Genomic DNA, 14,120 nt, shown 5'->3' with positions numbered 1-14,120 from the left:
TGTAGAAATGAATTTGATTTTTGTCTCTGTTTCGTTTACCTTTGATTGTCTTCTATCAAGAGAAGCTTCTGGTGGACGGCAGACGCAGACACGCTGACAATACAAAGGTCATGTCTGTTATGTTTTCCCCAAAAGAAAAAAAGAAGACACAACCACGTCTTATGAACACAAAACCTGCAAAGGGCGCGGGGGGGGGGGTCTTTTTGTCTCAACAGGATGTGGGTATTAGAAATGATCTGTGATCATTCTTTCTCACTCTCTCTCACACACACACACACACACACACACACACCTATGAGTTGGGGGACACTTCTATACCCTTGAATCAAATATTTGCTGTCAATATTTAGGCCGTCTCCGAACCCTCTCAGTACTCAGTATGCCCCCCGCTGCTCCCCCGGCTCATTAGGGGGCGGCGATGTGATTTCATGGCTCTAACCAGGAGGCTCCACAAGTGCAGCACTGGCCTCAGTCAGCTGTGCAGATGGCTGGAGTGCTAATCCGTGTGATATGAAATGTTGACACTGCTATGGTGTTATATATGTTACAGGGAAGTACAATACCAGAGAGGTCGATAACAATAACAGTTGCGGGATATGAAGGGGGCAAAGGTGAAGGCTGGGGGGTCTGGGTGTGTCTATGTGTGTTTTCAGCTTGTACGAGGTTAGCTTCTACTGTGCATGCATCAGTGCCTATAAGAGGAGTCCACTATGTCTTATTGATAACCTGCAGTTCACACTAATTACAAAAATACTTGCAATGTATGCGATGGAACGGATATCAATATAAGTGGAATTAGTGTTGATGGAATTAATCATAGTTTCTTAATATTACCTAATAATGAAGAGATATTCCCAGAAGAAATGGTTCAAAGTAAGGTTGGTGGATTATCTTGAGTGTTTCTGGAACGACTAGGTAGGTGTAATATTATTAGAAGCTTTATTTACCTCAGGTATCTCAAAATAGCTGCAAAACACTGAAACATGCTGCATGGATAGTTGCTGGCTACCAACAGGGACAATGGCCAAACTATTCTTATAATCTAGGTGAAATCTTTGGGATTGGATTAAAAGGTAATATGCCTAGACTCTAAATAAACCACTCTACTTATTTCAAATTTCATATGCAATATAACTACACGAGTCAATCGCAAAGTGAGTCTACTCACCAAAACAGATGGGAGTAAGCAGGACAAAGGCAATGATGGACAACGTGGAGAGAAGACATGACATCCATCTTCTGAGAGGTAAAGCTGTCGTCCTTCACTCACTGGTGGACATTATGTGTGCTCGTTAAATGTCAGAAGATAGTGAAATTCCTCATCCCCCGGGGTAAATCCTTTCTGACCTTTTTCTTCTTCTCCCCAGCCACAACCTTATATCCATATGATTATCTGTTATTCTGTGTTCTGCACCTTTGCAAAGACAATATAGATATGCAACCCAAAGGCTAATTCCTTTGTAATGAAACCGACAGTGAGGGACTATGAAAATTACCTGATAGGGTTGCATATTTTTTATTTTTTGAACAACATCAATAAATTCACAGAACAATATGTATATTTTTTATTTATCATTGCGTTCAGATAACTATTGCGACCATTTATCCATTAGCTAAGCTAACGATTTCAGCTATATCCATTACTTAATCTAACTATTTCAACCATATCCATTACTTAATCTAACTATTTCAACTATATCTACTACTTTTAGCTAACTATTTCAACTATATCCATTACTTAATCTAACTATTTCAACTATATCCATTACTTAATCTAACTATTTCAACCATATCCATTACTTAATCTAACTATTTCAACCATATCCATTACTTAATCTAACTATTTCAACCATATCCATTACTTAATCTAACTATTTCAACCATATCCATTACTTAATCTAACTATTTCAACTATATCCAGTACTTAATCTAACTATTTCAACTATATCCATTACTTAATCTAACTATTTCAACTATATCCAGTACTTAATCTTACTATTTCAACTATATCCATTACTTAATCTAACTATTTCAACCATATCCATTACTTAATCTAACTATTTCAACTATATCCATTACTTAATCTAACTATTTCAATCATATCCATTACTTAATCTAACTATTTCAACTATATCCATTACTTAATCTAACTATTTCAACCATATCCATTACTTAGTCTAACTATTTCAACTATATCCATAACTTCGCCCTAAGTATTTCAACCATATCCATTACTTAATCTAACTATTTCAACCATATCCATTACTTAATCTAACTATTTCAACTATATCCAGTACTTAATCTAACTATTTCAACTATATCCATTACTTAATCTTACTATTTCAACTATATCCATTACTTAATCTAACTATTTCAACCATATCCATTACTTAATCTAACTATTTCAACTATATCCATTACTTAATCTAACTATTTCAATCATATCCATTACTTAATCTAACTATTTCAACTATATCCATTACTTAATCTAACTATTTCAACCATATCCATTACTTAGTCTAACTATTTCAACTATATCCATAACTTCGCCCTAAGTATTTCAACCATATCCATTACTTAATCTAACTATTTCAACCATATCCATTACTTAATCTAACTATTTCAACTATATCCATAACTTCGCCCTAAGTATTTCAACCATATCCATAACTTAATCTAACTATTTCAACCATATCCATTACTTAATCTAACTATTTCAACCATATCAATTACTTAATCTAAGTATTTCAACCATATCCATTTCATTACCATTCATCCATTACCTTTAGCTAACTTTAACAACTGTTGCCTGCTTTTAGCTCCCTGTTTCAACTATGTATCAGTAACTTTATTAACATTACTGTTAACTATTTCACTCCACTACGTTCAGCTATCTTTTTCAACCATCCATGCTGATTTTATTTGGACCCCCCTCCATTACTTTTTAAGCTAACTGTGTTGGGCTAGCTAACCATCACCCTCGATTGCAGCAATGTCACGCTTGACTCAACATATGGATTTATATTACTTCAATCAAACCGTTCCTTTTTGCTATTTTCAAATTAACCGAGGGAGCCCACAATCTTTTCAAGTGACCCCCAAGTGGATGTTTTATTTCATAAGATTTTGCAAAAATCTGTATGAAGCCAGGCCCCTTCCATATACTGTGAGTGTGTGTGTGTGTGTGTGTGTGTGTGTTACAGCCGTTTCTTTATGCTTTGACCACAAGTTAACAAAATAACGTCCCTTGAAAATAGTCTGATGTTCCTTTGGAGACCACTGTGAATCACATGTGTGTGCTGCTACTGTACATTTCAGTGTCATACCCTGCCAACAACAAAAGCGTAAGGCCAACACCTCTGTGTGTGCAGCAGTTCTTGGTTTGTACATCGGTGACATCGGTTGCCTAAAATGACTAAATGTGTCTGTGTGTGTTTACTGGCTGCTCCGAGAAAAGCTGAGCGCTGCAACAGAAAAGGAAAAAAAAAAAAAACCCCACTTAGGATTGTGGCCTTTTCTAGATTACATTGGTTGCGCTGTTGCCAAGACAACAGCAATTAGAAAAGACTAGGTTACCAAGCAGAGAAGCGGCTATGTTTCCGTAGCAACCAAGGTCACGGAGAAGGCTTCTGGGTTTGCGTTGAATCTTAGGAATAAGGAAGACATGACAGCATATCTGTCATTGTAGATAAGTGCTGTCATCCGGTTCACGCCGAATCCATCTGCTTGCGTTTGCATTGACGACTCCGACAGCGGTGACTTCAAACGCAGTGACCTGCCTCATTATTTGACAGTTACGCTTTGTCCAGAATCGAGTGGCGCCACAAGGCTCACGTTTTCTGCAGGAAGCGGGAAAACTTCTGGCAGAATAAAAAAAAATGGCATGGGTTGTGAAATGAAACATTGAGGCCACACGAGAGGACGCAGCGACTCGCCCTCGCCGCCGCACTCGAACCCTTTCTTCTGATCCGGCAGCAGAGACGAGGAGCGCAGACAATGTGTCCTCCTATATGTAGGGCTGCCTGTGCCCGCGGTGTGCGCTTCCCGTAATTAGTTGATTATCCCAGCGTGTTGTCACACGCCGGCTTGCACAAACAACGCACACACACACACACACACACAAACACCATAATGATAATGACATACTATGGCCTCCTTAAGCCTCGATCTGCCAGATAGCATTTACTTTGCTAATGCAAAAACCAAGCGGCTACTTAATACAAATCGATCCCCCCCACACCTCCACCTCCACCTTGTCCTGCTTTGTCAACCCCCCCCCCCCCACATCTCGCAGCAATTGTCCAATTCTTTCATCTCGCCATCATCTTTTCATTTGTAAATGCCTTCTTCGCTCTGCCTTAAACCCATGTTTGTTTGTCTGTGTCTCTCTCTCTCTCACACACACACACACACACACACACACACACACACACACACACACACACACACACACACACACACACACACACACACACACACACACACACACACACACACACACACACACACACACACACACACACACACACACACACACACACACACCTCGCAGGTCCACCGTGGTGTGTAACCAGAGGCCAGGAGAACACTTAATCCCTCTGCACCTGCTGTCCATACCACCGTGACCTCTCGGCAGCTGCCCGGGCGTGCGCCTCTTTTTGCCTTTATGTCTGTTTATTATACATGCGTACATGTTCATGTATTAGCAACTCTGCATTCATGTCAGGACTCCGGGGGGTCCGGGCGGGTCAATTTGGCTACTTGTAGATCTGTTAACATGCGCACGTGTTGGTGTGTGGTGTTTTTTTTTTGTCTTTTAATGACGACATTTGAGGCACACAGATGTTCGGCCGCTTTAGTCCGTTAAAACAGATGGACGTGATATATAAAATGGCACCGTTATGATCCTATACGCCGCAGGAGAACAGACTGCAGGGATCAGAATTCAAATTAAATGTGACGACACTTACACCGTGCGTCTTGTCTGCTCTCCGTATGCGGCGAAGAAGTTGTGCCGAAATCATTTCACGTTCATTATAAAAGGCACATGGCTACTGTCCACACGGCTATTAAAGAAATGTATAGCGAAATAGGCAAGGCATGATGGGAAGAACCTGAATCGTCTTTATAATATAACTCAATTGCACACGGTATATGAGTAAATGTTTTTTCCTGAATATAAGACAAAATACACCCATGTGTATACATATACATGCAAAAACAAACATGGCGAGCAGAATTTAGATAATTTTATTGGCATAAAATATATACAAATAGTAAAATGTAAAAAAAGAAAACAAGTTTAAAACAATATAAAATGACCCTCTTTTTCCCATCTATGTGAAGGGGGGAAAAAAGCGAGTTCGTTGAGACAGCTGCTCGTGGACCAACTGGATTAAGCAATTCTGATATGAATGCACAGCTTTCAGTGCATTGGTAGAGAGAGAGAGAGAGAGAGAAGAAGAAAGAAAAAAAAACACACCTTTGGTTTCATCTAAGAGGTTTGGCTACCTACTGCTCCCTCCTCTGTCGCACATCAATCACTCGCTCTACATTTCCATTTACACTTATTTCCAGCTTCTCCTCCCCACAGGTCCCCTCTTTGTTCTGCGGAGGAAGTGGAGGAAAGAGGAGGCGAAAGGAAAAAGGCAGAATTGCTGCCTTCTTTGCAGGTGGGGGGGGGGGGGGGGGGGGGGGGGGGGGGGAGGGGGCGGAGGTGGAGAGACCACTGTGTGATGGGAGGGGGGGGAAACCGTGGTTTTCTATTCGGAGGAGAATGACTGCTGATTTCTCTGGAGGAGGAGGAGGAGGAGGAGGAGGAGGAGAGGGCGACTAACTGAACAAACTGTTTTGCGCCTCCCGACGGACGACCTGTTTGTTTGTATCGTCACCAGGAGTCGCTCACAGAAGCCCGACGAGTCCTCCCGCTCGAATCCGACCGGCAGCTCACGCGCAGACGTGCCGCATGTGGAAGTTCACCACGTACTCTGCGTTGGTGCGCTGCACGGAGATGGCGAAGGGCTCGAAGGGGTGGAAGGTGAAGGCGACCAGGCGCCGCACGGCGTGATTCACGGGCCGGCCGAGCAGCCCCGCCTGGATCTTGAACTTCAGCAGGCCGGAGTCCCGAGCGTAGAACCTTGCGGACGAGAGAGGAACAGACCGAGGAATCGCATTAAGCTCCTAAAGTCCAGTCGCTTGGATTCAGTTGGTACCGACTGATTTGTGACAGATTGGCGTTTCTGCTCTTTTATTTCGTCTGACAGGCGAGTAGTGTTGATGTCTGAGACATCTGCAGATCAAACTGGAGCAGCAACTGATCATCACTTTCATTACCGATTAATTTACTTTCACTTAAACATTTCACTTGGAACTTTTACACTGTGGTGTAATTTATTACACGACAAAACTAGAATGACACTTAGAGGCCACAGACTGTATATAAAAATGGACGTAGTCACAGAGGCTGGAAAATGAAGCCAATGCAGCAGTGTCTGAAGCCTGTGTTCTCTGGAATCACCAGCAGGGGGCGACTCCACTGGTTGTTTCTATAGAAGTCTATGAAAATGACTTCTCACTTGATTTATAATGTCAGTAAACATTTCCCAGAGGAGTTTAAGGTTCAATAGCCTGTTTCAAGTCTTCTTCATTTTAAAAATTGACGATAAAAGCGTGATTGACAGCTGGACCGTCGAATCGGTGCACGATTGCGGGCGTAGGTGGGCGCACAGAGGACAAGCTCTCAGTCAGACCAACCGGCTCTACGTCTGGTTCCCCGCCCAAAAAACTAAGATGGCGCTGGTCAAAATTCCAAACTAGTCCTGAACAGTGGTCATGACAACCAATAGAAAAATAGATTTTATACTTAACTACGCGTATCTGCTCAAGCAAAATAAACTTACATTTATAACAAAATTATATGTCAACTAGAGATACAGTTTAACAACAAAAGACCATCCCTGTATAAAAAAATATTAAGATTTTTTTTTCGATTCACAACAAATTGTGCCCACTCACAAATATCAGCCCCCTAAATACACCTACATTGCAAAGTAAAAACAAAAATGCTGTATCTGCCACTTTAATCCGGATCCACATTAACTATGTGTCATCGGTTCTTCCCAGCGTCAGGCCCCGCCCCTTCACCATGATTGGTGGAACTCAGCTCAGTAGTTTTGGTGTAATCCTGCTTGTACACAAAAAACAATGCAAACCTCCGCTGAGGCTGAACAATCCTCCACCTATATGCTCCTTCACTCTAAACTTGCATCATCATCACCATTTGACCTACAGGTCTTTTTTCTTCGTTACTTTTTTTAAAAATGTTATGTGTTTGTGAAGAATTGACTCAAAATGTCAAGTTTCACCCTCGAATCCTTCCCAAAATCCTTCCTTCTCCAAAATGTAATCAGCGGTTGACAAGGCCCAGACCTATATTTGATAAAGCTTTGTTCTTTGATAAAGTTTTTCTGTCCATAACTTTTTGAGTAGTTCTGCAAACAAACAAACAAACAAACATCACCTCCTTGGTCTAGCTGTTAAAAGACTACAGTAGTAGTTTCATACATTACACTGATGAATGAATGACGAATCCTTGACATACATTTTCATTTTATTATTCAGAATTATGAATGGACTGGGGGGCCGTACCTGATGGGGTGGTCCCCGCAGGTCTTGGGCCGCTCCATCACCGACACCCACTTGTCGTCGTAGCTGAAGAGCGACAGGTCGAGGTACGGGCTGCTGCTGTAGGACTGCGCGCTGATGGGCAGCTGGCCGAGCAGCCGCCTCACCGCCTCCGTGTGCCCACCGTATTTGGCGTTCACGATGGTGTCCTTGAATCTGAGGCACGGGAGACAGGCGGCCGGGGGGGGGGGGTTGGACGTATGTCAGCGCGACAGAATTTAATGGCAACGGGGGGATTTCCTCATTAGAGAACGGCTGGAGGTGTTTCTGTGGTCGTAACATGTTACTTCTCTTAGCTCAAAACCTTCATTTCACTGGATATCTGAAAATACATTTGTGTTTTATTTAAAAAAGAAACCTTTGTGAGACATTCCTGGATAAATTATGTCTCGTCCTCATTGGTCTCACTTTCCCTCCTCTGTTCTCCTTTTACTCATCAGTCCTTTAAACTCTACATCCACATGTTTTCAAATGTCTTCTCACAAGAGCTGCAACAGTTAATTGATTAATCAATTAGTAAACGACTGCTAAATTAATCGCCTACTCTTCTGATAATAGATTAACCAGTTCAAGTAGTTTTTATGAATTTTTTTTTTTTTAAATTCTCTGATTTCAGCTTCTTAAATGTGAATATTTTCTGGTTTCTTTGCTCCTCTGCGACAGTGAAACTAAATATCTTTGGTGTGTGAACAAAACAAAACATCATCTTGGGTTTTGGGAAAAACGATCGACATTTTCACCATTTTATGAAACAAACAACTAATCCATTAATCGGGAAAATAATAGTTAGTTGCAGCCCCACCTCTCACGTTGTTTTGTGCTGTACTATTTCCAGTCTCTTTCTCTCTTCTGTGAACTGGGCTGCACTCTCGTCGAACCAAATATAACTGCACAACTTCCAGTTTCTCCTCTCCTCCTTCATAACACCGATTCGCACTCTCAACAATCCCAAGTTGAAGCTCTTTACCTTATTTAAACCGTCATTTATTTTGTCCTTCCACTGAGGATTTTGTCACCGACGCCGGTGAGTCGAACCACCAAAATTCAATCACAGCTTCTCCTCCAGCCGCGCTCACCGTCTTAATGTCTACCTTCTATATCCAGATTAAGTCCTGAAACTCCTTCCTCTTCCTCCAGGGGATCGCTGCTGATCTACTTCCCCTTTTCAAACCACCATCTTTAAATCCTTCCTGACATTTGGCTGCACAACATCATTTTTTTCCTATCTTTCGTTCAGAAAGTATGGTCAAACTGGAATATATATATATATATATATATATAAAAATAACTTTTGTCAGGGAAACATTGTCTACAGGACGTTTAGCTCTCGGGTACCTTCTCTGGACCTGCCGGGCGTAGTTGTTGGAAGACGCCGAGCAGGGGAACTGGACGGCCTGGCTGTGCAGCGTGGCGTTCCTGAAGAGGTCGCAGAAGTTCTCGAAAAGCTCCAGCAGCTGGTCGGATGTGTTCTCGAAGACGGCCAGCACCTCTGTGGACACCATGTTGTACACGACGAAGAATGACGGCTAGGGGGGGGAGAGAGAGAGAGAGAGAGAAAACAAAGAATAAACATTATTACTTTTTCTTAGCCTGGGACCCAGACGAATTCTGGGAGCTTGTTTAAATTTGAATTCAGAATATGTTTGGATCTTCTCCATCGGGAAGTGATTTCCCACCGGCAGAAATCTCGCTGGTCCAATCACAACAGATCGTATGATTAAGGGCGGGGTTTATACCGTGACGCGGAGAGAAGCAGCTTTTGTAAACAACTAAGATGGCTGCCGCTGATGAACAAGCATTCGACTAAAAGTACCCGATATTTTCAAATGTCTCGTTCACAGACATTGTGGAATCGTCATCAGAGACGTCTCCTCTCTGCTCTAGTCTGTTGTCATTTTCCGCATCGCTCAACAGACGTCACGTGATTCGTCTGCGTCCGTTAGTAACGCCGTTTGGAAAATCAAAAATGAACCAAGAGTGCCCAGACTAATACGCATTTGAGTATTAGTCTGGCTACGCCAGGCTACATCTTTTCTCTAACCATAAAACAATCCTCCCTGGTCGAAAGTAAAAAAAGAACAAGGCCAGTCAGGAAAAGTGAGTAAATTATTCTATTATCTAGTATTTCAGGTTTTCACCAATAGCTAATCAGCAAAGGATGAGTTCAGATTTCATGTAAATAACATGAGCAGCAGTGATTAAATCTATTTGTAGTCACAGAGACGGAGGAGAATCTGCGAGAGGAGAAACAACGTGTCCTTGGAGACGTGAAGGAGGAATTTCCTTTATACAGCGTGAACAACAAAAAGACACGAGAGAGAGAAAGAGAGAGAGAGGGGGGGAGCAACAAAGAGGACAAGGGGTGAGGAATGTGTGTGTGTGTGTGTGTGTGTGTGTGCGCGTGCGTGCTCCTCACCTGCGAGGGGTCGGTGACTCGGAGTGTGACCACGTCTTCGCTGGTGTATTTAATGAAGAGGTGATGCTCATCCAGCAGCTGCATCTTCCACATCCGCAGCCTCCGCAGCTGATCAAAGAACTGGAAGAATCTGACGACACCAAAAAAAAAAAACAAGAGCCGGGTGAACGAACATACAGTAACTATGATGTATGAATATCTGAACATCCGCACATTATTGAAGTGAACTAGAACAGCCACCGGCGATCGACGATAAATGTAATAATCTAAAACAAAACACAGAATTACCATATTTGTTTAGAGCTGAAATGATTAAATTGTCCATTAACAGAACATTATTCAGCAGCTATAAATGAGAATCAATTAAATGTCATTCTTTAACCCAAAGCGGCAAAATCTCTTTATAAATTTTTTTAACTTCTAAAATAAAAATCATATGAAAATCCATTTCAATCGTGAAAAGTATCTAATGAATAGTGACATACTAAAGACATGACTCGTCATGGGAGTGAAAGAAAATTTGGAAATGACATTTTGAACATCACTTCTTCAACATCACGTGTTGAAGAAGACTTGAAACTGGAGATTGAAATATTAATTACTCAGGAAGATGTTTACTGATGTCATTAATCAAGTGAGAAGTAGAGTCGCCCTCTTCTGGCGATTCCAGAGAATACAGGCTTCAGGCACTTATGAATTGGCTTCATTTTCCGGACGCGGTGAGTACGTCCCATTTTTATATACACAGTCTATGGATGAATCGGAAGGATTGACAGAAACAGGTCGCTGGGATTTCTACACCTGCGGGTTATTAGTTGGGTTAAATCCCACTCTGATTTGTCCCCCCCCCCCCCTTGGTGAGATTGGTTTGAGCAGGTGTGAACACAGTGAATGAACTCGCGACTGCAATAAGACCCTGCGTGGGGTCCACCAGGTGTACTAGACAAAACTGTAGGAGCTCATGTTGTTGTGTTAGCAGCTGCGGGAGAAAAAACCGAGGTCTCATTTAGACGAAGAGGAGCCTTCTTCCTGCATTAACTGTCTTGCTCCCGTCCCAGAAACATCTGACCAATTGGTGGGAAATGCTTAAAACTTTTCAAACTCAACTGAATGTGGACCAGAAAAAATTCACTACAGGTGTAAAGGAGGAGAGAAATCTTGCCTTACCTCCTCTTGGCGGTGGCGCTGCCGTCCTGCTCCGCCCTCCGCCAGAGGTAGACCAGCAGCCGGTGCTTCAGGGAGTTGATGGTTTTGTCGGTGTACAGGCGGGGGAAGCCCGGCTGGCTCTCGGCCTGCGCCTCTGTGTAGACCGCCGACAGAGTCAGGAGGTCGTCCTCGTAGCAGAAGCGCCCGATGGTCCTCACGTCCAGAAACGTTCCCTCTGGAGTCACCTGAACGGATGCGAAACAAAAATGTCATACCCCAGATTCTTCCTCAGCTGCAGATCACTTTTTTTTTTAATTCACTTTTCTGCTCACCTGGAAGACGTGTATGGTCTGCTGCTGCACCGACAGCACGGCAAGGATGTTCCTGTAGAGGTAGAGGCCCTGGTTGTGCGACAGGATGATCTTGTCGCACTTGAAGGACCTGGTGTCACACAGCCTGCCGGTGAGGAGGTCGATAATGTGGAGGGAGTAGTCTTCCAGCGGCGAGCGGGGATTCGGAGTCACAGATTCGTTGTTGCGATAAACCTGGTGGGGCAGAATGAGAGGTAAATTTGTAGTTTTTATTTCCTTCAGCTTCCTTGTAAATTTGACTGTGTCATTACCTCAAAGAAGTACGGCGGCGGCTCTTCCGGGACGTACACGGCCGAGCCGACGATGACGTAGCGGCAGTCGTCGGTGAAGAGGCTGCACTCCCGGTTCAGGTGTTCCCCGTTCGATGCCACATTGGTGACGTGGAGCAGGGAGAAGAAGCGCTCGAACAGCCGGCCACGGATGTTGAGGGATCGCTGGTCGTTGGCTGTGAGGAGAGTCTCTCCCTCTTGGCCTCTGAGCAGGTCCTGCGCTGCCTGGCAGCCTTGGTATTCATAGATCTGGAAGAGGGAACGTTAAAGTTATAGGGAACAGTTTCTTTCCTACATCTTTTAACTATTCATTTTCTCTCCTCTTACCTCCAGAGAAGTCTGGTCGGAGGAGAAAGCGATGAAGCAGCGTCCGTCGGGCGAGAACTTCCTCAGGAAGCACGGCGGCTTCTCCACGTTGACCACGGTGAAGTTGGGGAACAGGTTCTGGTGGAAGCAGCGCACTCGGTACCACTGGGCCCCCGGTCGGCCCGAGCAGATGCGGCGCCTCTCCAGGCGATGGACCACGTTCTGATTCTGGATGCGCCTGGGCTTCAGGGTCGGAGTGTCCTCGTCCATCGCTGCGGTCGGAGAACGACCTTCCTCGGTAGGTAGGTAGTCAGATGTGATGAGAGGACTACATCACCAGCACTTTCCTGGTACCTGCGCTATCAGGGGAGAGTGAGACGGGATGGAACAGATGAGGATTCTCGTTGTCTGAGCTTGGGAGCAAATGTTAAATGTCAAACCCAAAGATGAGATTAAATTGATGAGCTATTTCATCAACTACCCAACTGAATGAAGATCAATGAAGCATGAGAATGTTTAAAACACACTCATGCTTCAATATCCATGCAAGAGGTAAAGAGGTAATAGTCTTTTTGAATAGTTTTAAAAAGTGTCAGAAAATTGAGAAATAACCAAATAAAAAGGTAAGTATGTATTCTATTTTTTATTGTGTATTTGTTATTCTTTCTCTAGTTGCTGCGGTAACTGGTGAAGAGTCTTGTCTTATCTTACATAAAAAAAGAAACAACTAAAGATACATTAATAAGTGATCAGATCAGCAATCAGATAGTTAGATATTCTCTTTTACACTGTCCACACGTACAGTAGATGTATGTGTGAGCGTTTCATGACAAACATTAACAATTATTTTCTTTCTCTATTCAATACTAAAAATGTAGAGATTACTGGTTATATTTTTTTATATTAGATAATCGTGTATATATTGGTCAAACGAAGCTACTGTGGCACCTTTAGGTGAGTTCTGCTAACTGGAAATCAGAATGACATTCATATTTATTTATTTATTTATATATATATATATATATATATGTATGTGATTAATTAAAAAATCTAATTAAAGGCAACGCAGTTATGAAAACTGATTTTTTTTTCTTCCCCTGCAGCCTGTGAATTCACACACACACACACACACACACACACATACACATACACATACACACACACACACACACACTTTGTTTGAGACATGTAAACAAGACCAACACACTGCTTTGTTGTGGGACGTTACCAGTTGGGACAGTTGGCACATGGGTCTGGTTCAGAACCAGGACTCTGGTCCTCGGTGACATCACTACACATTCAACACGATCTGACCCACACTCACTCTCTGCTCCTGAACAGCCCATCTGTGCCCAAACACCTGGAGGCTGCTTCCTGTTTCCCCCTCCCAGCTTCAGCAGGTTCGTGTTCGGCGACAACACGATTGGAACACAGTCACCCGGATCGTCTGTTGCTCACGTGAGTCGGAAACGTCCTTATTTCTTCTACTTATTCCCGCGACAGTAACTGAGACGTGTCACAGTTTCTCCAGACATCAGCCCGACGCACAGCAGCGATGTTGTTAAGCGGGTCGCGGAGGAAACGCAGAAGAAGAAGAACATGTAGTAGAAGAAGAAGAAGAAGAGAGAGAGAGAAGAAGAAGAAGAAGACGAAGAAGGGGCGGAGCGGTGAAGTGTAGCACAGAGGCTGTCGTTTTTAAAACAGCGCCGCCACGTTCTCCTCAGGTGAAAGGTGGTACTGCAGCGTGTAAACTCCATGATCTGGGCCCAGTTGTTCGAAGGTTTATCCAACTGGATTTTGGATAATGGATTGGATCACATCTTGAAAATGGGTTGTTCAAAGTTAGAAAATGGATCATGGACTTGGAATAGATCACAAAATCCAATCTTGGATTTAATCCGCATCAAACCTTCAGTTTGCGTTGTTCAA

At 43.1% G+C, this 14,120-nt stretch overlaps 1 protein-coding gene across 3 annotated transcripts; it reads right to left on the bottom strand.

The window, feature by feature from the left end:
- Positions 1–5,234: 5,234 nt before the first annotated feature.
- Positions 5,235–13,839, bottom strand: det1 (DET1 partner of COP1 E3 ubiquitin ligase). 3 transcript variants are annotated; one of them, XM_035643128.2, is made up of 9 exons: positions 13,552–13,839; positions 12,213–12,550; positions 11,868–12,134; positions 11,578–11,790; positions 11,267–11,490; positions 10,100–10,229; positions 9,019–9,209; positions 7,648–7,839; positions 5,235–6,136 (listed from the first exon to the last, which is right to left on the bottom strand). In XM_035643128.2, exons 2-9 carry the CDS (start codon positions 12,459–12,461, stop codon positions 5,947–5,949), a joined length of 1,656 nt encoding a protein of 551 aa, XP_035499021.1. In that variant the 5' UTR covers positions 12,462–12,550; positions 13,552–13,839; the 3' UTR covers positions 5,235–5,946. The 3 variants fall into 3 exon arrangements, with proteins under 3 accessions (XP_035499021.1, XP_035499019.1, XP_035499020.1); XM_035643126.2 differs by having other exon boundaries at positions 13,516–13,838; XM_035643127.2 differs by having other exon boundaries at positions 12,213–12,545; positions 13,516–13,838.
- Between the last annotated feature and the right edge of the window lie 281 nt (positions 13,840–14,120).

Source organism: Scophthalmus maximus, chromosome 7, assembly GCF_022379125.1.
Source record: "Scophthalmus maximus strain ysfricsl-2021 chromosome 7, ASM2237912v1, whole genome shotgun sequence".
In the NCBI taxonomy this organism is placed as follows: domain Eukaryota; kingdom Metazoa; phylum Chordata; class Actinopteri; order Pleuronectiformes; family Scophthalmidae; genus Scophthalmus; species Scophthalmus maximus.
This window is presented reverse-complemented; position numbering and strand designations above follow the sequence as displayed.